At 41.9% G+C, this 23,958-nt stretch overlaps 2 protein-coding genes and 1 non-coding gene across 4 annotated transcripts; 1 reads left to right on the plus strand and 2 right to left on the minus strand.

Annotated features, from left to right (window-relative positions):
• Window positions 1–206: 206 nt before the first annotated feature.
• On the minus strand, window positions 207–7,564 carry map3k8 (mitogen-activated protein kinase kinase kinase 8). 2 transcript variants are annotated; one of them, XM_053412529.1, is made up of 8 exons: window positions 7,342–7,564; window positions 6,357–6,719; window positions 6,056–6,223; window positions 4,753–5,014; window positions 3,894–4,000; window positions 2,679–2,831; window positions 1,054–1,294; window positions 207–901 (listed from the first exon to the last, which is right to left on the minus strand). In XM_053412529.1, the coding sequence occupies exons 2-8, from the start codon at window positions 6,693–6,695 to the stop codon at window positions 777–779; spliced, it is 1,395 nt and encodes a 464-aa protein (XP_053268504.1). In that variant the 5' UTR covers window positions 6,696–6,719; window positions 7,342–7,564; the 3' UTR covers window positions 207–776. The 2 variants fall into 2 exon arrangements, with proteins under 2 accessions (XP_053268504.1, XP_053268505.1); XM_053412530.1 differs by lacking the exon at window positions 7,342–7,564 and having other exon boundaries at window positions 6,357–6,888.
• trnaa-ugc (transfer RNA alanine (anticodon UGC)) lies at window positions 2,375–2,446 on the minus strand. The gene has a single exon. It is a non-coding gene; the product is annotated as a tRNA-Ala (tRNA).
• A 931-nt stretch (window positions 7,565–8,495) lies between the features above and the next one.
• mtpap (mitochondrial poly(A) polymerase) lies at window positions 8,496–22,203 on the plus strand. The gene is made up of 9 exons (XM_053413028.1): window positions 8,496–8,665; window positions 9,753–9,919; window positions 10,034–10,267; window positions 10,444–10,668; window positions 12,464–12,675; window positions 14,058–14,284; window positions 17,729–17,821; window positions 17,939–18,012; window positions 21,313–22,203. Exons 1-9 carry the CDS (start codon window positions 8,515–8,517, stop codon window positions 21,634–21,636), a joined length of 1,707 nt encoding a protein of 568 aa, XP_053269003.1. The 5' UTR covers window positions 8,496–8,514; the 3' UTR covers window positions 21,637–22,203.
• Window positions 22,204–23,958: the final 1,755 nt, after the last annotated feature.

The following is a 23,958-nucleotide window of genomic DNA, read 5'->3' on the forward strand; positions in this document are numbered from 1 at the left end:
TGTCAGCTTGCTAAAGACTTTTTACATCCAATAGTCAGGACAGTGTGTTAGTAAGATGAAAGTGAAGGTACTCACACCAGGTTAATCATACTGTAATAAAAAATATTTCAATTACATACAGTATAAATCTCCCCTACAGCAAATCCATTCTGAATCATCTATTATAATTCTGATGCAGTAGTGAAACATCACAGACAATAATGAAATTCCATTTTATTACTCTTTTATTGCATACTGATTGACACATTTTCAGATTTTGAGCAATTTCAGAAACACAAATCTGATAGCACATGCATTTGCATAGCAAGATGATGCTGTTAATATTCCACAGGAATAAACAAGAAAAGGTTCATAAAGAACTAAATGTCATGCATGTTTGCCTAGTGCAAAGGTATCTTACAATTTCACCATCATGAAAAAAACTGCATATATTTAATTTATTACTGTGTTAATTACTACACTGAAATAAAGCACATGCATATATCCCAAAAAGTAGACCAGGACATTATTTACAATCCATCTGATTTAATAGGTGTCCCACTGTCCTGCAGTGTAGTTTATTTCAGAGTGAGCCGGTTCCATTAATTAGAATCATCTTGACTCTTGTAAACATTTTCATTCCCCCAGTGGGCCATGTCGTCTGCAGCTGGCCTCCTGCCTGAACTATTCCATCATTTCTCAACTGTGTATAGAGTGAGTAAGACTATCGAAGCAGGCAAAAAGCTAATTATCACTAAGTTTTTTTAATCAAGGCTGTGATGAGTATTAGTAATGTGTTAGCCATATTCTGATGTGGGAGGCCCTGCCACTAGTTTACAGTAGCCTGACAAGGCCCCCAGATCAATGTACAAGGAGCCCTTTCTTCTCATGTGGCCAGAGTCCTCAGAGTACAGAGACAATTCTGCAGAAGAAAAAAAACATGTACATTATAAGTAGTGTTGGCATATTTATTATTTTAGTAGTCATGCTTGCAAACAAGTGTATAGTCTGTTGTTGCTGGTGGCAGTGTATCCATCACAGACTGCAAACATGCTGAGCTCAGCAGCTCCTTACCCTGTGTGGTGTCATGGCTCTGTTGCCGTAGCATGGTGTGGGTGACCTCCTCCAGCGCGGAGTCAAGGCTCCAGCAGCGTGGCTGATCCTCTCTGGGTGGGTTGATGGCCTCGTCCTTCAGCAGCTCAGATGCCGAGCTCCGCAGAGTGGGATTCCTTTCCAAGGCTCGCTGCAGGAAGGAGCGCATGGCCAGGCTGCAGTCCTCTGCTATGTCCTCCATAGGGGGGGCCTGCTTGTGGATCTATGGAGACAAATGAGGCGGAATTGGCATTAGAAGACTGCAGCATGAAAGAACCAATAAACAAACAAACATCACAGTGAAGGCCTCCAAATGACCAAAATACAACTGTGAACAATTCCTTTTTTTTAAACCAAGTTCGTGGTATAACAAAAAAATAGCACATCTCTGGCTTTAGGTGTGACTTAACCATGTCACGTTACTGCTCCATGACGGTGGGGAAGTGAGTAAGTGTCGAAATGAAAAGAGCTGATAAAGATCAAAAACAGAAACGGGACTGCTTGAAAGCATGTAACGGAAAACCTTTAAAGATAGAGAAGTAGCCACTGACGTTAAGGAACCTTAGTCACTCACTGTGACCGCTCATTTTCAGCCTTTTTTTTTTTAAATCCCATGTTAATGTAGAATGTGGAAGACCTGAAATAAGGTAAAAGAAAAGTGTGTCAAATTTTGAAAACCAGCAAGATTAAATATAGTGTCAATCTTGTAGCATATACAGTGTAATATTGAGTTTTGATTTAGCTCTCTGCGGGTTAGTGCTCATTACAAAGAAAACTTTTTGAAATAGCTGAAAGCTGAGCAGATTGGCTAGAGGGTGGTGTCAGAAATATATCAACAGAAATTGAAAAATAAAAATTGTTAGAATATGTTGTCATGTGCTTCTACTGTTGAATAGTCTCTCAAGACAAATCCCTTTACACAGCCTTTGTTAGGCAAGGCATGAATAATTATTTTACAATTATTTATAATATTAAAATGTTATTAGGTGAGGTATTTTCCTATTTCGAAAGTATTTGATTAATTTAATTGAGATGTTGCTAAAAATTTACTGAACATTAAATATGTTGGCACACGTCTGCAGGTAATCGATTTTGACTATTTAAATGTATTGACAGAGTATTTAGATAATTTGCAATACAAAATGGCAATATGTGTTTTTTTAAGATCTATAATTGGTTTTGCATATAGTATTGTGGAAGCTGCCTGTTATGTACATTGGTAAATTCTTAATATGTAATACTTCAGTGGGAATGAGTTAGATCTCTACTTTAGATTCATTAAATCTCCTCTGAAAAAATAAACTGGAGATGCCGGGGATTGAACCCGGGGCCTCATACATGCAAAGCATGCGCTCTACCACTGAGCTACATCCCCTATATGTGACCATGGTCACTTTAGAGTAATGCTTGATTGAACGGCTGAACAAATCTGGAAATGTGGCGTGGTGTATGATTGAAAATGTTTCTGCGAAAGCCAGGAATTGAACCTGGGTCAACTGCTTGGAAGGCTTACTACTCTACCACCATCGTCCGGACCATGAATGCTGTGCAAATTTCAATCTAAGGCTGCAAATTTTAATTATATTCAGGACATGCTCAGTACTCACAATGTAGAGGTACGAGGGATAGGCAGTGCGTGGGTATCTGCAAACCCAGGGGGGGCTTCCAGTCTGCATGTGGATGATAGTGGTGCCCAGGCTGTAGATGTCTGTCTTGGTGTCATGTCCTCGACACAGAACCACCTCTGGACTCATATACATCTAAATGGTAGAAGGATAACATTACATGATTAGAGTTGTAGTTAGTAGTGAAACATCACAGACAATAATGAAATGTCATTTTATTACTCTTTTATTGCATACTGATTGACACATTTTCAGATTTTGAGCAATTTCAAAAACACAAATCTGATAGCGCATGCATTTGCATAGCAAGATGATGGAACGTGGAGCACAATGGCAAGAAAAAGTGTTCTTACACTTATATATAAGTTTCCCAATATTAGAAAGAGAAAACAACCTCTTTAATAATAAACGTATTTTCTGTTGCAACAAAACAGTGACCCTTCGACCCTGGCTTTGAGAGTCAAGGTAAGGGTAATGCAGAAGTGTGGTGGCCTTTGGAGTGTGAAAAGTAAACATGCTACCAGAGTTAATCTCTCTCTCTCTCTCTCCCTCCCTCTCTCTCTCTTTCTCTTGCTGCTGGAAATTCCAGCCTGCTCTCCCACGTTAATGTCAGCCTGAGCAGCCCAGTGTAGTAGCTGTGTCTCTCTTCTTATTACTGCTGGGTGTCTGCCCTGGGACTTTCCACAAGCCAAGCCATGAGAGGCCGGAGGTAAATGTAAAAAAAATAAGTAATATAGACTGACACACAAACAGGTCAAAACATGGAAGGTATGTGATGTGAGGTAAGTCTCATGAGGACTCTATTGGATTAACTCAACGTTCCCAAGCGCTGCCGATGAAAACATCTGCACTGAGAATGCCATGCATAAGCACGCTACTATTAGCACCATTCAAGGTCAATGAGTGCACTGACTCTGCTGCTCTGCCAATCACTGAATTTATTTTAATCACTTAAAAAAGACAGAGAGAAAGAGAAGTGCTGACAAGATTTGATACTAATTTGTCAAAATCCCAGGGGAAGTCTGGCCTGAGTCATGAGACAAGACTGCGGCCCTTGGTGGTGAACACACACACAAACACACATACATTTAAAAGTAGAGAAACAAGTATCGATTGGAGCTAGCAGTTTATCCTCTCATTACAGGCTCGCACTTGCAGCCTGAGGGACTCCATCAGATCTCTGGCTCACTGTCTCACCTCTGTTCCCCTCAGGTCTCTGGGAATGTAAATATCTTCTGTCATCTGCACCGTCAGGCCAAAGTCCACAAGCACTGCCTTGTCTGACATCAGCACAATGTTACTGGCTGTAGAAAAAGAAAAAGAAATTAGATAAGTTGTGGAGCTTGTGCAAAGCACAAGCTGGGGTGTACAGTATTTTCAGTGTTAATGCTTTGCTAAGCAGATTGGTATGTGAGGTAATTCACCTTCTTAGGTGACTTCTTGTAAACGTTCGTTGAAGCCTTCCAAAAGAAGGTCAAGTAAAGTTGCCCTCTTTTCGCAATAAGACAGATATCTTTGCATGAAAAGGCTCATCCTTGTGCTTGAAACCCTCACTAAGGCTTTATTACAACTTTTCCCCGCAGGCAGGAAACGCTAACAACCACAGCACCACGTCAGAGGCCCATGTTGGCTGTTGTCGTCAGTCACTTGCTGCTCTAGACCCTGCATTTAACCCTGACCAAGAGCGAAAAGCAAGCTGGAATTTCCAGACAGCAAGCAGCCTGGAGGACACAAGGCTGACAGATGGCTGTGGAGAATGCTTTGATCCCTGCAGTGCCTCTGAGGTCCAACCACCTCGTATCAAACCTCCAGCTTAGCCCCACCTACTCTAACTACCCCTCTGTCTCTAGTAATCTCAGTCATCGACTCATGCATTTTCTTGTCAGCCTGACCTGGCTCCCTTTGAACATTTACTTTAACAGCCTTAGTCAAAGGAAACGTGTACAATTCTCTGTTAGTCGGTGTGTAAGATTGTCAGTATGTGATATCTGAGGTTTGTTGGGGGTTTGTGACTTCTACACTGAATCAACCTGAAACTTTCATCTCTTGCTCTTACGTTTTATGTCATGGTGGATGACATTATGGGAGTGCAGGTACTCCAGGCCGCGCAGGACTTGCTTGGTCACCCAGATGATCTCAAACTCCCTCATTGGCCCACAGCTGTCCAGCTTTTCCAGTACTGAGCCGCCCTCACCAGCCTCCATGAAGAGGTGGACGCTCTGGTCCCAGAACAGAGCACCATAGAGCTCAGCAATGTTCTCGTGTCGGAACCGGGCCTGGAACTCCACGTCAGCTGCTTTGAAGTTCTCCATAGGGATCTGCAAGGGAGAAGATGAGCTGTAAATACATTTCTCATTACAAGGTGTCAGTGTGGTTCTGTTTAAAGCAATAGTTCCTCATTCAGGGAAACGCTTATTGCTTCCCTGTTCAGATCAGCGAAGATTACCACTGTAATATATCTACTTGGTTATTTTTCCATTCCCCATTTCACATCTTTGAGCTTAGCTATACTAGAGGCCTCTGGCTATCGCTTTATGTTTTTGCATACAGACATGAGAGGGGTATTGATGAAACTAAAGCAAAGGCATGGTTAGCTCAGCAACGATGAAAGTCGAGGGCATGGCTCTACCCAAAGATTAAAAAACAATCTGGCTAATGGCTAAATAAATAATAGTATAGCTGATCTGTTCTTTACATACACAAACAGCAATGTCAAAACAACAATTTGTTGTTTTAGGGGATACTGATAAGATTTTATTTCTTTTTAACAGTCAGGCTAGACTAACTCATCCAACTCTGGCAAGGAAGCAAATGTGCTGTTTCCAAATTTCCAAATATTGAAAAGCTTTTTTGTTACAAGGAACACATTTTACACTGATGATGAACTGATAATGCTCTTATGTTGTCCTCTGATATAGAGGAAATCTATTTTAACTCCACCACACAGCTAGTGCCAGTAAGTCTTCTGGTAACAGTGTGTACAATGCACTGAGTCAACATAGTCTAGTGATTGCACCACACCAGGAAAGAAACTACTTTCCATATGGGGGCAAATAAGTAAACACATTTTATTTGAACTCCGTGGGAGCTGTGGGGAGTTACTGTTGAGTTTCCTGTCTTGCATTTATCTCTGGCCATTTGTTACAACAAACAGGGTTCTTTTAAGAGCACTCTTCCTCTTTTACTTAGAGAGAAAAGAGACCAAATGTCACGCTGACATCAGGAGTCATTGTACAAACACAGGATGAATTGCTCTGAGAACACCCAGTGCTTAGTAGGTGAAATATGTTGGCACCCTGTTCCGGAGTTCTGAGAAGTCAGCTGAGATGAAATTCCAGTCATTGCTCAGTAGCACTCACCAGTTTGCAAGCCATTCTCTTCCTGGTGACAGTGTCCTGGGCCAAGTGGACTTTCCCAAATGAGCCCTTGGGCACGAGGCCCGAACCATGATTCTTGTAGGTCAATTTCCATGGAAACAGGAGCACGTCCATGTTGATCTGGTAGCGGCCTTTCTTTATAGCCATGTCCTGCAATGAGGTCACTTATTGAATGAATACAGAGAAATGATCATATCAAAATACAAACACAGTGATAGACAAAATATCTAACACACGTTCTGTGTTGTGGAATCACCATTAAAAGAGAGAAATAATTTCTCACCTTATTCAGCAGGACTCCCATCTCCTGATCCAGTTGCTGCAGGGCTGCTGGCTGCATGTCTGACAACAGGTTGACAAAGGACAAGAGGTCTGCCACCGTCCCGTAGCGAACACCAACATCCCCATCAGTATAATCCTTCTGCCCACCCCCCGAATGCCCTGCCTCCTCATTGTCGTCCATCTCCTCCTGGGACAGACTTTCCTCCTCGAACAACAAGCCCCCGTCCTCTTCGGATTCCTCCTCCTTGATCTGATACAGAGTCTCTGCAGCATTGATGATGTCCTCGATATTCATGTGAGCCAACAACAGTTCAATCCCATCATCGTATTTGTAATCCATCTTGATGCTTGACTTCTGCTCGATCTAAGAGAAAACATCAGGGGATCAGTGTATAGACCTCGTGTTTTTGTTGGTTTGATTCAGACTGGCAAGTCCCATCATAATAAGTCAGTTGATGACTTTGAAAAGTTCCTGTGGAGCCCAGGCTGCATAGTGACACACTGCAGCAGTGAAGCTGTGCTTTAGCTGGTCGAACATGCAGCTGGGAGGGGCGTTCAGGACTTTTTTCCCACCAGATAAAGGGAGTTTCACAGTAAAGCTGGGAAGCCCCTCAGGACAGATTGGCCCTATTTAACGTCTCTAAAACACCAACTATGTTGATAATTTATTTGCAAATAAATAATTACATTAGTGGAATCTAGCTTGTTAAACAAATAGCTTCATGCAAATCACAAAAAACTGTCAAATACTTGTTTAACTCACAATAGTTCTCTCGCAACCAAACCCTATGTTAAAAATGAACAATTAAGCAACTGTGTTTGTTTTCTCTGTCAGGATCTGAGAATACCTTCTAGAAAACAACACTGACAGTAAGAAGTATGCACAAATACTACAACCAATCTTTAACATATCTAGCTTTTATTTTTTATATTAAACATATACAACTGCTTATTTAAAAGAAACAGTGGAAACAAAAAGTACTTACCAATTTTATCTTTGAATTATAAGCACAACAGGACTGTCTCTTCACTGAGCATATCAAGTGTCCGGCACTGACTGAGAGCGAGAGAGAGGTTGACTGTGCTCAGAGGGAAGTAAACACAGGAAGTGTTGTCGTGAGCGTGTGGGTGGAGGAGCAGCCTGTATGTTAGGTGCCAGAGCTTCACTCTGTAGCTTTCGTTTTCCCTCTCAATCGTTTTCTTCTGTTCAGTCAGATGAAAAACAAATCTCATATGTCTCGAGGGTTGAAACTCAAGGCTCCGCCTTCCATGGAATTGTGGGAATTTTCTTTCCTGCTGAACAGTTTGTTTTGATGCTTTTCGTTACACATAACCCTAATATACATTATAAGTTAGTAACAACTTAACATATTTCTATGTAACCCCTGAAGTGCAGATCAGAAAAAATCTAAGAAATCAATAAACACAATGACAAATAAGGATCCACATCAACAAATCAAAAAACAAAACAAGAAATCTAAGAAATCAATAAACACAATCAAAATAAGAAATCAGAAATTTTGTCTGTTGTTTTTTGCAAAACAAAACAGCATATCACGAAATATAATTGCAAGAAAGAAAACGCAACAGAACACGGTAAGTCCATCCAATCAGTAATGAGTTGTTGTGATGGGGGATTTGTCATTATGTTTCAGGATTTTTGTGTGTTTTACATGTGTTGTGTTGATTTCCTGTAAAGTTTTTTTATTTGTAATTGTCTTTCGTGATTTGTCATAGCGTGTTGTAATTTGAGCATTGTTGTGTGATTGGTCCATTGTGTTCTGTAATTTGACGAGTTTTTATAATTTAATCATTGTTTTGTTATTGGTCTTTTTCTTCTGTAATTTGTTGTTGTGTCTTCGTTATATTTTCTTTTGTGTTTTGGGATTTGTTGCATTTTGGGATTTGTTGTTGTGACTAGTACATCAGTACAACAGTACATATAAGACACGTGGGACATAAACAGACATATGCTGAGACAAAAGAGGTTTTTAAAATGACGTTAACCTTCCACGTGTATGTATTAATCATTCATCTGAAGCTGCCTTCACAAATTCTTGTTCATATTATTTTAGTGTCGAGTTCGATCCAAAGTGGCCCCTCTCAGCTCCCGTAGTCCGAATCTCGCGCATGCGCCTAGGAGCTTCTCCCTTCCAGTAATGGCGTCCTCCTATGCGGTGTGCAGGTTACATATGAGGGGACGGGGCAGCCTCGGGAAGTGTCTACAGAGACTTGACACGTTTCTCCACAGAAGTATCGGATCTGATGTTGTGGCTGCGCAGGCGGAGGCGGTTCGAAGGGACCAAAGTGGTCAGTACACGAAGCTGTTCTCCGCCGGGATAGTTCTCGTACGCACACGCCTCCTGTGAAGTGACTTTCATTCCAAACCTCGTCCAGAAATCTCTATTCTCTGAGTTACAGTGTCTGTCTTTCTCAATCTGCAATTTGGATGATAGCGAATCATAAACTGAAGGACTCTTTAAGGTCTAAGTAGAACTTCTGTGTTGTGTTTTTCCACCAGGGAGTCTCAGTCAGTCTGTTAAATCTCCAGAGTTTCTGTCATTTATGATTTGACTTTATCAGAAATTGTGGATGACACAAATGCCGGTTGGAAGCTTTGCTTGTAAAAGTTCATGAGACTGAACGATGTCACACATGCAACTCTTGTGTGTGAATTGTGACCTGCATTAGACTGATGACGGTGCCGCACACTGTAATACTGTCGGTTTTCCTAAGAAGTTTGGTGTTAGATTCAGGGGCTGATGAAAATCGTACATGTCGAAAGTATGGCAAAGCCTTGTTGCTTTCTATTAGTGAACAGCAGCATGTTATAACCACACAGGGAGGAGAACTGTGTAGTAGTATAGTAGCTGCCTTCCATGTTAAATCATCAGACTTTTGTTTTCCCTGCCACGGATATTACAGACATTTCATGTTGATTTGGTTACATGAGAAATCTAGGGAACTGAAATATTAAGGGTCTCGGATCCCAATTAACCAAAATATGAGCTGCCCAAGTTAAAATGTTTTGGTGACCCGGTTCATATGTAATTTAATATAGGTCACAGGGAATTTTTTCTAATACTGTGCTAAAGCTCTTCTTACTCCATATTCATCTAAACAGCCTGCTATCCCCTACATAAAGAATAAATGCATCATGAATGATTATAACAGGGAAAAGGGGCCTATCATATAATTCGAAATACTTCAATCTATTGGATGCTGTGAGCCACTGTTTTCTACAGCAAAAACATTCATGTCAGATCTGCTTTATTTATTAACCAGTCATCGCTTAGTGATGATTTGACAGCGAATGACCCACTAAATAAAAATCTCCCTCAAAGAGAGAAGTGAAGTTATTCATGGAGGTGTTGAATATTTTGCTCCTTGTCATTAGATGCGAAAGATGGATCCAAGTCGCTCTATGTCGTCCAGGCCGAGAGACAAGAACAAGCAGAGAGATCTGTTCTCATCAGCTGCCACTCCAGAACCAATGAGAAGAAGTTTCTCAAGGATTTATCCAAACATGGTGACATCAAGAAACACTTCTTTTATGAAAGCTACGTAAGTGACCAAACCAAACACACCTGAGTCTTTTCTAACATTTATGGTCCACACAAAACCTTTTACAGCTATACTAGGATTTTTATATTCACTACTACTGCTGTTATTCTCCAGGGCGTGTATGCTGTGGTGGAGTTTTCAAGCCAGGAAAGTGTTGCCTCATTACTTGAAGGTGCCATCATCCCCGCTGTCAGCCATGAGTCCATGGTGCCTTTTAAATCCAGACTATTGTCACTGAGGAACCTCAACTCTTTGGACTCATCAAACCAGCAGGCAGGACAACAGAGACAACCACAAACCACCCCTCCCATCAATGAGCTCATACAGAGACTGTCCAGAGACGAGAGTGTAAGTGCAGTACCTTACTCAGATTTACACTTAGGATTAAGGGACTAGTCCAGCAACTTGGATTTAATTAAGTATATGTGTGAAATCCATTAAAAATAGAGAAATTAATCTGAAAAACACATGATAATACCTCAAAGATGGTGTGAACCCTGGGCTTTCTGCTTATTTCCCCTCAGATAGACCATCAGATAACCCACCTGACGGAATCCTACCAACTAACGGAGGAGAACATCAGGCTGCGTTTCCTCGTCTGCTCTCTGCTCAATGACATCGCTGCCGCATATTTCCCAGAATGCACCATCAAACCATTTGGCTCCTCAGTGAACGGCTTCGGAAAGCTGGGCTGTGACCTGGACATGTTTCTGGACCTGGATGGCATCAGTGGAAGGAACGTAAAGATGGTAATAATGGCATTTGAGTAGTCTGTTAGTGTTTTGAGACTAAATTAGATACATTTCTCAGTGGAATTGGTTAAATTTATTATTTTAGCAGAGCAAAATAATTGTGGAAAAATGGAATGTGGATATGAATTATTGTCACTTAAGTTGTGGTCCTAAATCACGGTTATTTCCTACTTGTTATTAAGAAGGAGCGTTTCCCACATAATTAATTCAATCTATGGCAGTCATGGGGATGCACTTTATGGACGATAGCGCAAGCACGTGAGCCAGCCCATGGCAGATAGCCCTGCACACAGCTATGCAATGCAGCAAAACACCAAGTTAGAGATGTTTTATGTCATTATAAGAATATGGCTCTCCAACACAGTTTAGATAGTTATTGGGAAACACTGAGAAGAGAGTTTATTATCTTGATAACTTCTCGTGAAGAAGGAATAGGTGCATCGTAACATTTTTTATATATAAAGTTCAATTATAAAGTGCAATTCATATGGTAGACGTGATTTAAAATGCTTCACATTAAAATAAAGAATAAATACACTTACAAAATACAGGAATAAGTCAGAATCTTGATAAAAAGAATAAAGTATAATACGGTTCAATGTGTGTTCGTAGGCTGTTCCACAGAATATATGCATAAAAAAAGAAGAAGCTGTGTCTCCTGTATTTTAATAAGCACAGCGTTGAAAGGAGCTGCTGGGTATTTAAGGGCTCGTGCAGGAATATGTGGATTTTAAAGTTGGGTTAAATTGGCCAGGGCTGAGACATTTCAAGTTTCATAAACCAATAAACAGGCCTTAGATCAATTCTACAAGCAGCAGGGAGCCGGTGTAATGAGGCCAGAACTTGTGTAATGTGTGTTGTTTTCCTTCTCAGCAGAGTGCAGAATCTGTTGGAACCTATTGATTGATGTTGTAGCAGGACCTGTTAAAGGGTATTGCAAAAACTGAATCGAGTGGTTGAATGAACATGACATTTTTTTACATTTCATCTGCAGCGTTTGTGTGAAGTTAACAGTCAATACATATATATGGTTGAATAAATGTCGACATATACTTCATATATTTAGGGTTAATAAATGGTAAACAGTATAATGTAGGTGTGAGCAGATAAAGATGGAAGCTGCTGTATAATACTTAATGAAGGACCCACATATAAAATGTTTGTGTACGACTTATCAATGCTGCAGAGAGGAGTTGAAGTGAATAATTACCACAATAATACACTCAGTAGCCTGAAAAACATGCAGGTGATAGTCAGGGATTGTCATCATACTGCATCTGACTCTTTGTAGTTGAGTGTTCTATCATTTCGTGTGGAGCAGAAACAGTTAATCATTTACTCAGTGTTCAGTGTCTCAGGCACTCCAAATGACACTGAATCAACACATTGCTTCTGATGGTCAGGCCAGCGCTTTGACAATATTAACTTTCAATAGCAATAACAAAAATAAAATCATGATTAAAATAGCGCTTTTCTTAACCATATTTGAAAGAAGACCAGCCATTGCAGTTGACTAAAAGGACAAAGCCCACATAAGATATAAAGCGATAAAAAGGACCAAAACAAATAAAACAGTATGCAAATCAAACATCCCAGATTCCTTCAAAAAGAGGAAGGTTTTGAGATCAGATTTCTGAGATGTATTTTGGAGCTAGGATGTTTAATGCCTTGATATCTTTAAGCAATCTGCAATCTTATATTTATTTGTGCATTGGTGTGAAACATAGTGTGCCAGGTAAAAAGAGGGGAGTGACCAAGCAACATTCAATATCTCCAAACGCTCTCTTTTCAGCCCAAATCTGGTCTATTCCTGGAGTATCAGATGAAGAGGGCCAGCTCGGAGCGCGCTGTCACCCAGAGCATCCTCTCCGTCATCGGGGAGTGTGTGGACCAGTTTGGGCCGGGATGTGTTGGGGTTCAGAAGATTCTCAACGCCAGGTGCCCCCTGGTCCGTTTCGCCCACCAGCCCTCTGGCTTTCAGTGCGACCTTACAGCCAACAACAGGTATTCCCCCTGAACACACAAATTAAGACTGAATCGCCTCATCACCACATAGACACAGATTTGTTTACGTGGCTCTGGTCAGATCAGTTTCATGCAGTGGAACAGTCACGAGTCGAAATGCCAATTAGAGTTGGTCATAGGTCTCCTGCTTCACAGAAGATACTTTGACTTTGTCCTGAATTTTGTTTTGGCCAAGGTGGTGTTGCTAAAGCCCCAAACAGAAACCAACCTCTGCATGGCTGCATGCTCGCTACAGCGAAACTGAACAGGAAGGCGGACACGGGGGCTTGTTTGCGTTTCACTTCTGCAACACGCAGACACCTGCTAACGTACAGAAAACCACTGCAGTTTCCCTGAAGCGCAGCACTTTCCTGTTTGTGGTGTGTCTGTGTGTGGGTGAATGAGAGGAAGGAAACTAGCAGCAGCTGTGACGTGGTCAGTGACTGACAAACTGAACGCTGCTCTCTAGTGGTGGTTTTGCTGGGACTTTAGTTTCACTGACCCTTAATATTTTAATATTCTGCATCTCGAAGTTTCTCTGTTGCAACACAGATGTGCATTTCATATTTGAACTCTCATTCAGTCAGTTCAGACTGTGCTGATATTATTAACCTCTATTGAAAGCTTTAATCACAGGTCTGTCCGAATGTTTAATAACCGTGTTAACAACAGGCTTTCAATTGATAGATGTAAAAACATTTTACTGGCCCTTCTTTGAATTAGATATTTTTATATTTATTTCCTCAAACTGTGGAATTTTCTACGTATTATAATCAGACAGACAAAATTCTTCGTGTTGTTTAAATCTCCTCTTATAAACTTTTTATCTGAAGGTTATTGTGAATGCTTTCATGTTTTAACTTTTATACTCCTGTATTAAGAAGTGATACCTTTCTCTTGTTACTGCTCCTTTAATTCCCATTTTTTGTTGATGTTAAGCACTTTGTTATTTTAAGAAAATACTAGTACTAAGGTTTATCATTATTGCTTTTATTGTTTTAATATTTTAAGAGAGGTTTAGTGGCAGCATGTCCGACAGTTAGTATTGGTTACTGCTTTCCACAAGCTCTGGCTGTTGAATAAATAGATGTCTACTGATTAAACTCCAGTTGGTTACTTGGTTATTAAGTGCCCTGTAATGGCAATTATTTGTTTGACTTATATAATTGGTCATATTTTAACAACAATGAATTCTCAGTCCAATCGTTCATCCCAAATGCAGAACATAAAAATACAGAATGTTTTTACATTCTTGCTGCAGAGTAAAGTTGACCATTTATTAAGGCCTGTTTGTTTTTGTCCAAACACTCTCATATTTCCATTAAAACATGCAGCAAAGTAGTTGTCAGCAGGAGCATAACTCGTATATGTGTTCTCCACAGGGTGGCGATGAAAAGCACAGAGCTGCTCTACCTATACGGAGAGCTGGACCCGCGGGTGCGCTGCCTCGTGTTCACCATCCGCTGCTGGGCCCGAACTCATGGCGTGACCAGCAGCATCCCCGGTGCCTGGATCACCAACTTCTCCCTCACCGTCATGGTGGTGTTCTTCCTGCAGAGGAGGAACCCTCCAATCATCCCCACACTGGACCAACTCAGAGAGCTTGCAGGTATTTCCCAGCAACACCTGTCACTCAGGAGGTATCTTGTTTTTCAGGCACTGAAGTGATTCGCCCTGGGATACATCTGTTCTTGAACTAAATTAATGCTGTTCTGCATCAAGATTTCTCACAAGGTTCCAGACACCACACAGCGTGCACCAACGTGTTGGACTCCTACTCCATCATCAGTAAACTAAACTAGAAGGGCACTCAGTAGAGAGCATACCGCCACCAAGGCCCGACAGTCAACAATGAAACTAGATTTAAATTCACCAGATGCAGATTTTCATTTGAATCTGCAGCACATTGCACACACTCAAACACACTCACTAAAATATCTGTCCACTAAAAATGTATGTCATCCATGAATTACAAACTTAGTTAAACATGCCCACTGGCTTGCAGTGAATCCTCCAGAGGATCTCCTGCTGGGTTCTCTCATGGGCCCCTTCCGTAATTACTAGGGGGCTGGCATGAGAATCTCTGGAGAGATCTTTTTTTTTGAGTGACCCCTAAAAAGGAAGCTGTCACAACTCTATCAGTCATGGGAGTGTTAACCCGAAAAGTGAGAGGTTTCCTGGTTTTTAAATGTAAAGGAATGCAATCATTTAAAAAAAGAAAGATTAAAACCTAGTATGGAAAGAATTAAACAATTTGGTGCAGCAGAATCTTTATTCTCAGCGTTCCTATCCTGCCAAGCATCTCAGAATCAATCCTCAGCTCCCTCTTTCTGCTCTTGGTGGGCTGGGAACCAGAGTACGTCTGGTTGGAGATACAGGCTGATTCTACAGGACTTACTCGATGCTTCTTTAACCTTTCAATGACAAAATAGAACAGCAGCATGTCAATTACAGGTGTGACTGTGCAGCACAGAGTAAGAAACATGTCCTTCATCTGTAGCCGCAGAGAGACTCCAGTAACCTTACTTACTTCCGTCTGCATTCCCGGTTTTGTTTTTTTATTATTTTGACCCCGTTAGTGATTAAAGGGCCTGTATTAGCATGAGCATGTGTACATCTGTAATGAACAGGGTGTCCTGCGTCCTGTGATGATTTAATAGCCAACACACACAGTGGGTCTGCGAGTCCACTGCAGCTCCTCCATCACTCTCTCCTCCTCTCTGTCACCTTGGCCGCCTGATAATTGCCTTCCAAAAGCAATCGACCCTCCACCTCCTCCCCCCGCTACCTCCCCCTCCCCCCCCCCCCCATCACCTCCCCCACCTCGGCTCCCCGTTTAGCGCAGCCTCTATCACAGAGAGTGCTTACTGGACAATAAAAGACCCATCACTCTGGGAAGGTGGAGGACCGCGCCTCCTCCGGACACACACACGTGTAAGCGCACAGGCAGCTATTTAGTGGTGTAGTGCGTACACACACACACACACACACACACACAAACACACACACACACACACACACACACACACACACACACACACACACACACACACACACACACACACACACACACGCACACATCAGCCCTATTGTGGTGAAGGAGATCGGTAACAAGGGCACGGCTGGTGACGTAAAGCAGCTAAACAGTACATGATCCATGTTCCCTGCTTTTGTTGATACACACACATCTACAGTGCCTTGCATAAGTATTCACCCCCTTTGGACTTTTCTACATTTTGTCATGGTATAACCACAGATTAAAATTTATTTCATCGTGAGTTTATGTAATGGACCAACACAAAATAGTGCATCATTTGGAAGTGGGGGGAAATATTACATGGATTTCACAATTATTTACAAATAAAAATCTGAAAAGTCTTCAGTGCATATGTATTCACCCCCTTTACTGTGAAACCCCTAACAAAGATCTGGTGCGACCAATTGCATTCACAAGTCACATTTGCAAGTCACATAATTAGTAAATAGGGTCCACCTGTCTGCAATTTAATCTCAGTATAAATACACCTGTTCTGTGACGGACTCAGAGTTTGTTGGAGATCATTACTGAACAAACAGCATCATGAAGACCAAGGAGCTCACCAAACAGGTCAGGGAAAAAGTTGTGGAGAAATATGAAGCAGGGTTAGGTTATAAAAAAATATCCAGAGCTTTGAACATCTCTCTGAGCACCATAAAATCCATCATAAGAAAATGGAAAGAATATGGCACAACCGCAAACCTACCAAGAGGAGGCCGTCCACCCAAACTGAAGAGTCGGACAAGGAGAAAATTAATCAGAGAAGCAACCAGGAGGCCCATGGTTACTCTGGAGGAGTTGCAGAGATCCACAGCTGAGGTGGGAGAATCTGTCCACAGGACAACTATTAGTCGTCTACTCCACAAATCTGGCCTTTATGGAAGAGTGGCAAGAAGAAAGCCATTGTTGAAAGGGATCCATAAAAAATCCCGTTTGGAGTTTGCCAGAAGCCATGTGGGAGACACAGCAAACATGTGGAAGAAGGTGCTCTGGTCAGATGAGACCAAAATTGAACTTTTTGGCCTCAATGCAAAACGCTATGTGTGGCGAAAACCCAACACTGCCCATCACCCTGAGCACACCATCCCAACAGTGAAACATGGTGGTGGTAGCATCATGCTGTGGGGATGCTTCTCTTCAGCAGGTACAGGGAAACTGGTCAGAATAGAGGGAAAGATGGATGGAGCCAAATACAGGGAAATCCTTGAAGAAAATCTGATGCAGTCTGCAAAAGACTTGAGACTGGGGCGGAGGTTCATCTTCCAGCAGGACAATGACCCTAAACATACAGCCAGAGCTACAAAGGAATGGTTTGGATTAAAGAATGTTAATGTCTTAAAATGGCCCAGTCAAAGCCCAGACCTCAATCCAATAGAGAATCTATGGCAAGACTTGAAGATTGCGGTTCACAGACGGTCTCCATCCAATCTGACTGAGCTTCATCTTTTTTGCCAAGAAGAATGGACAAACCTTTCCATCTCTAGATGTGCAAAGCTGGTAGAGACATACCCCAAAAGACTTGCAGCTGTAATTGCAACGAAAGGGGTTCTACCAAGTATTGACACAGGGGGGTGAATACTTATGCACCCAACAGATGTCAACTTTTTTGTTCTCATTATTGTTTGTGTCACAATAACATTTATTTTGCACCTCCAAAGTACTATGCATGTTTTGTTGATCAAACGGGAAAAAGTTTATTTAAGTCTATTTGAATTCCAGTTAGTAACAGTACATAATGGGAAAAAGTCCAAGGGGGGTGAATACTTATGCAAGGCACTGTACATGCACCTGTTCTCTCTCTCTCTCTCTCTCTCTCTCTCTCTCTCTCTCTCTCTCTCTCTCTCTCTCTCTCTCTCTATCTCTCTCTCTCTCTCTCTCTCTCTCTCTCTCTCTCTCTCTCTCTCGTCCTCTGTGTCTATGTGTCAGCCCCACGCCACCATCCCTCAGTGTCTTGTTTATGGCCATAGGCGTGTAAAGGCAGCCATTTAACTCGTGTGCCCGCTCTCTCCCCACAAGGTCCCGCAGACAAGAGCGTGATTGAAGGTAACGACTGCACGTTTGTCAGCGACTTCAGCAAGATCCCGCTCCACAGCAACACGGCAACACTAGGTGAGCACGGGAGCGTGGAACCAGGGCTGTGGGACCACAACTCACTTTAATGGATAACAACATTTCTGTCTGCAGCCCCTCGTGCTAACATGACTTCTCACTTTTTTTTGGTTTCAGAGCAGCTCCTTTGTGAGTTCTTCGACTTCTACGCCTCCTTTCCATTCAGCAAGATGTCCATAAATATCAGAAAGGTAGATATTTTTCAATTTTATGTATTCAAATTTAACCACAGAGAATATCCAATGATGGAAATGAATGCTGTTATTCGATTGTTAAAGTAATATTAAAGGTAAGTTGAAAAAAGCACTTTGCAGAAAAGCTGATTTTTATGTTAAATCAGATTAATAGTCTAATATTAGCTTCTCTTAAAGTAAATGCACAAGACACTATTATGCAGCTGTCACTAAGGAAATCTTGCCTGATCAGATCTAATCTCTTTGAAATGGTTCCAACACGACTCAGGATTAAATTGAATAATCCGATTAGATAAAGATCAGATATATCGATCAATGTAAATAGGCTGCAGGGGCCCAAGGTTAAACCAACACAGAGAAAAACAATGAAACAAACCTGGGTTTCATATTTGTAACAGTGCTGTACTAAATTTGTAACTTACTCACAATCTGTTTTGCACCATAACATGTGTTAAATACAGGAAACACTGAGCTCATGCTGCAGGAAGAAAAAGGAAAAACATATTGTGCAACTACAAAAATACCCGACCAACACCCCTGACCATAGTTTCAAATTGTTCCATTCCAGATTCACTAATGAAAAAAATATTCAGCAAGACACTTTACATACAGAATGTGAAAAAATGGAATTAAACAAGATAAACGAGACAACTTTAAATCATGTCACTTACTGTTTGTGCATCATCTGACAATGAGCAGGTTTTCCAGCGGGTCTTAAATGTTTTCTTTTAAGTCAACATTTTTATATTCACAGTTTTAGGCCTTAAAAAGTATTAATGGGTTAAAATATCACATAGTAGGTCTTACATTTTTTTACGTAAGCCTTAATTATGTACTCTGTTGTAGTTTCTGAAGCATACAGATATTAGCATTGTGTAATAAAACTAAAAACGAAACCCATCTGGATCTGAGAACAGATCATCTTCAAACACCCTTGGCAGAATTTTCTCAGTACAGTCAACTCTGCTGTTGGAGACTATGGGTCCGTACCACACTGTCCAAGTTTGAGAGATAAGGTGGCGTTTCCAGGGTTATTTTCTACGAGGCTACTTCCCTTATCTTATGCGGAAGTGTAAGTAATTGTATGATTCTGATCATTCACTCTATTAAACTGAACTTGTTAAAACCTACAAAAAACTACACCAACTCCCAATGTGCACAGAGGAGAGAATTGGTCAAAGAGAAGGAGTCAAAACTAGAGCGTATTTGTTATATATAGAACAATTTTATTGTGAGACCAGTGGCAAAATAAATATCTAGATCCATCACTGATGAGGACAGAAAACAGCCTTTGTCCTTCATACAATAAAACCTCACTGTTCTCTCACATACCAGCAGCCTGATGCAAGAGTAGAGTCTCTTTCTTTAAACATCTGCATAACGCAATCAGAGATAATAACTCGTGTCTCACCGACCAATAGCCGTCACTTTAACAACCTGGTATGTTGCATGTGCCATGTTTGGAAATATCTGCTTTGCAATAGGACACCGGCTGCTGTTCATCCTCACAATTTAAACTAGATGGATACATTTACATGGCTCATATATGAAGCTGTTTATATTATCTCATTGCAAATGTGTTTGTATTGCACTATACTGTGGTAATTATGTGAAAGTGCTTTTTGGACCCACCCCCCCAGTGTATTTCGAGCCAGAAGTCAAACTAAATGTCAGTGCAGAAATACAGTAGTAAGGGTGTAATTGAGATCAGTGTCACTAGAGTTTTATAGTCAACTGCTGACACGGAGGTTATTTTAATGTTGCGAAGGTTCCACTCACTAAATTACCTGGTCACAATTCTTTAAACCAAAAACAAGTAGAAGAGATTTGTTTGAGAATCGTTTTTTATATTTGTTATAAAAACGGTCATCACTGATATCTGTATGAGCCAACACATCAATCCCTTATCAACCAACTTCTGCTCATAAAATAGTCCGTCCTACACATTTTTCTACTTGTATGTTTAATACCTTTCATTTTATATTCCTACCACTGCATCACTGAAAACCCACACGGTAAATGAAAAGACACTCGTAGACAACTTCAGCACTAAACGAAAGCCTGTTCATCCCCTTTTCAACTTTGCCTCCCAGTGTCAGAGCCGAGCTTTGACAGGGAAATCTGCTGGTAATGAAGGCTTGTGTTCGGGTGGCTTGTGTCTTCCTCCACAGTCGGATGACAGCTGGCCCGGGGCCCGGGAGATAAGATCCCAATTAGAAGCTCCATCATGCTTAGTGTAAACAAATGCATACGTGTTTGTACTATTTAAACCCATATTTATTCGGATGTTGCCTGTCTATGTCTGTGTAATGCTTCTTTCAGGCAGCGAGAGATCATCCAGGGTTCAACTATGAGGTCTTGTTGCATCTCAAAGTTATATCAGGGGTAGTATTCAGGCCTAATTTCTCTTCTACAGCCATATGGGATAGTTCATTAACCTATGTTTAGAACTGTGTATCATTGAATAATATGCTTCTTATCACCTATTCCTTTTCCCTGAAGTAATTTACTTGATAAATAGTATTTTTGTGCTTTGGATGCAGTATATGAGTTGCGGGGACATTGCCAGTGCCTGTACTTTAATGAATTGATGTGGGTGGGAAAGGGAGACCCTGCAGCCTAATATATGAGACTAATATCAAGTTTGACAGAGCAGAGGAAGCGTGCAGGTAGACAGTGGCCGTGACCAATGCCTATAGGCTTTCACCAGCGGAGCAACAGCCATAAATCTGCTTTACGGTGCCACAATTCTCCGGTTCGCTCCACTCCTGTGACTGATGGCTTTATGTTGCCATCCTCTGTCCCTCCTGACCCCACCCCCAACTCTCCGCCTCTATCTCTTCAGCTCCATTACTGTCAGGCTCTAGGCAGGGATATGGCACGATGCAAAGTGCCATGGAAGGTTCTTGACTTTTCTCTGACCCACATATTGATGGTTCATTTGACGGCAGCAACTGCTCAACACGAGCAAGGACCATATCTGCTTCAGCCGCATGTTCGGTGTGTTGAGCAGGTTTTCATATCAGCCAAGCTCATTCTGGCCATATCCGTTGCCCCTCTCAAGTTCTTCTCCTTTTTCAAGACTCTAGTCAAAACTTCATCCAGAACCATGTCCTTAGCGCTCCCTCTGCCAACCGGAGAGGAGCGGATGCCCCAGATGCAGCAGGAAGAGCTAAAGCCATGACGAACAGATAGATGGAGCGTAACATACAGTATACAGGCCTGCGCTCATGGCTGCTGCTGCTGCTCACAAATGTGCTTCAACCTGCCAACATTGTCCCTCTTCTCACTCTCCAGGGTAAAGAGCAGAACAAGCCAGAGGTGACGCCGCTGCACATCCAGAACCCGTTCGAAACCTCCCTGAACGTCAGCAAGAACGTCAACAACTCCCAGCTAGACCGCTTCGTGGCTCTGTGTCAGGAGAGCACCTGGCTGCTCCAGCAGAGGGAAAACAACACGCCCAGACGTCACACTGGGGGCAACACTCCCGGACCTTGGGGACTCGTTCAACTCCTCATGCCCTTACAGGTCGCAGGGGTCAAAGGTCGAAAGGGAAAGAGACGAGAGGCGGCCAGTGAGAGGATTAAGAGCTTGTTAGAATCCTTGAAGAATAAAAATTAGACTCCATGAGAATTGCAGAAACGAGCTCCATCTTCTCATCGTTTCTTCATCATGTGCCCCCGTTTTTCTCTGATGTCAGCAGGAGCCTCCTCTGCAGTGCTTGCATGTGCTGGTCTGTAGTTCCCAACATGAACACTGGAGGGTGCTGCTGAGGCTGGTATAATATGTGGGACCTCGAATCAGGGAGTGGTTACTGTATTCTACTTTGGACTTAACCTCCTCTGTTGTAATCAAAGACAATACTGAGGAAAGTGATGCAAGAACGACCTGAGGCTAATGCAGGAGACTGTAGATTCACATGATATTTCAATGAAAGTGTGTAACAGACGCTGATTTTCAACATCACCTGTTTACACTTGACATCCCTGTGTGTTCTGTTTTGTTGATGTTAATGTATAGGAGTAAATAATGAGACTTTTATGGCAAATTGAAAGCACTGTGTTTGGTTATTACGGGACCTCAAAACTGACAAAAAAAAACTTTAAAGTATGATAAATGAGTACTAAACTCAAACCATCAGTTAAATTAATTATAAACAATAAATCTGTTAAATAGTAAGATCATAAACACGAAGGAACATTGACTTTTGTTTTTCTGTCATGACAGTTCTCTCGTCTTTCAGGCAGTTTGCTGAAAAATGCTGGTACTCAACATATTTAGCTTCCAGGGTTTTCATGTAAGTTTGCTGGCCTCAGTCATCTCATAAAAATGAAGGATTACAGCTGAGTTCCGACCAAAACAAGAGGAAAAGAAAAAGAAAGGGTTGAGTGAGATAAGTGAATGGAGGTAAATGAAAACAAGATTCAAGTTTTAGACTTGTTTTTACACTTGATTACAATAATTGAGTCACTAATTATCCCCTAAAATTTGTACAAATGATTGGTGTTGTGATTTAATCTATTGACTTGTATTTTTTACTTGTATAGTTTAATTGCTTTGGGGTCTCTAAGTTTAATCATTATTAAACAAATGATGATTAAAGGAGGAACAAGAATGTTAAAAAACTTCACAGATGTCACATCTGGATTTTAGTTTTTAGCAGCAAATGATCCAGACAGTGACAGAATGGTGCTCGTGTATGTTATATTTAAATCAGAGTAGACACCCCGACGACCACGGTCGCCTCGTCCACTGGTCCCACTGTCGGCCAGCTTTGTGGTGAGGTCTGCAGAACGGATCGACCTCTCTGAAAACCCACTGGTTGATGCGTCATGCTAAATATGAGACACGCTAATTTAACTTCTTCTAGACAGAGTGAAGCCCTTTAATTCAGTTTCCGGAGAAACAATACTTGTGTTCACTAATCACATCCCTCACTGTGATGTGGTCCAGGCTGTAGTTAAAGGGCTAGTTCACTGAAATTTTTTAATTCACTCATCTACTGCCGATGGAGGGGTGGGTGAAGGGTTTGAGTCCACAAAACACTTTAGGAGTCTCAGGGGTGAACAGTGTTGCAGCCAAATCTGCGCGTTAGCTTCAATAATTTCGGAAGTCGAATCTGAATGTTGGGGCTTCAGGACCCTTGGATGACACCACACCAGCTGTATTGGGGCATGTTATGGTTGTTTCTGTTGTTCTGTTAGATTTGTGACTCCGAAAATGATGAGTGAAATTTCATTTTTTGGCGAACTATCCCTTTAAGGTCATCACATCCTCTTTGTTTTTTTTCAAAGTTATGCAATGGGAGCATATATATGTGAGATGGAGGGAGAAGGAAGGACCTAAGGGTGCCTGTGTTAAGAATGCTTCTGCAGATCCATATCTCCTGAGTGTGTCTGAGTGTGTTTTTGTATGTGTGCTTCAGGCCCAGGGGGACAGTGTTCGAAGAGAAGGGAGTGTGCAGCCCACAGCTGTTTTCCAGCTTATTGCTATGGGAGGTCGGAGGAGGATGAGAGAAAGGACTTTAAACTGCCTCCCCCTCCACGTCCAAACAAAAGTCCACCCTTTGCCACGGGGCCGCGGCGCGTAAGGGAGGAAAGGAGTGAGAGCCCATCACCGCCTCAACCCATACTACCCCCCCCCCCCCCCTCTGGCTTTGAACTTCACTCACTGTCCCTGCCTCCACATCTCTCGCTTGGGTTTCTTTTTCAAATCCATTGGCCCATGGGACTGCGCCTCTATCTCGGGCATCTCTTCCCCTCTCTCCCTCTCAGAGTGGCAGTGCTCTGTGAAGTTTGCAGAGTTTGTTTGTTTCTGTGAGTGACTCTCTGGCTGATGGTTCCTGCCCTGGTGGAGCGACAAAGCGCTTATGAAATGTGGTGGTTGGAGAAGCTCTGGGGGGGGAATCAGGGCCTCGTGGGGAATGGGATGAAAGGGGACTGC

The sequence above is a fragment of the Pleuronectes platessa genome, chromosome 20, assembly GCF_947347685.1.
Source record: "Pleuronectes platessa chromosome 20, fPlePla1.1, whole genome shotgun sequence".
Taxonomy (NCBI): domain Eukaryota; kingdom Metazoa; phylum Chordata; class Actinopteri; order Pleuronectiformes; family Pleuronectidae; genus Pleuronectes; species Pleuronectes platessa.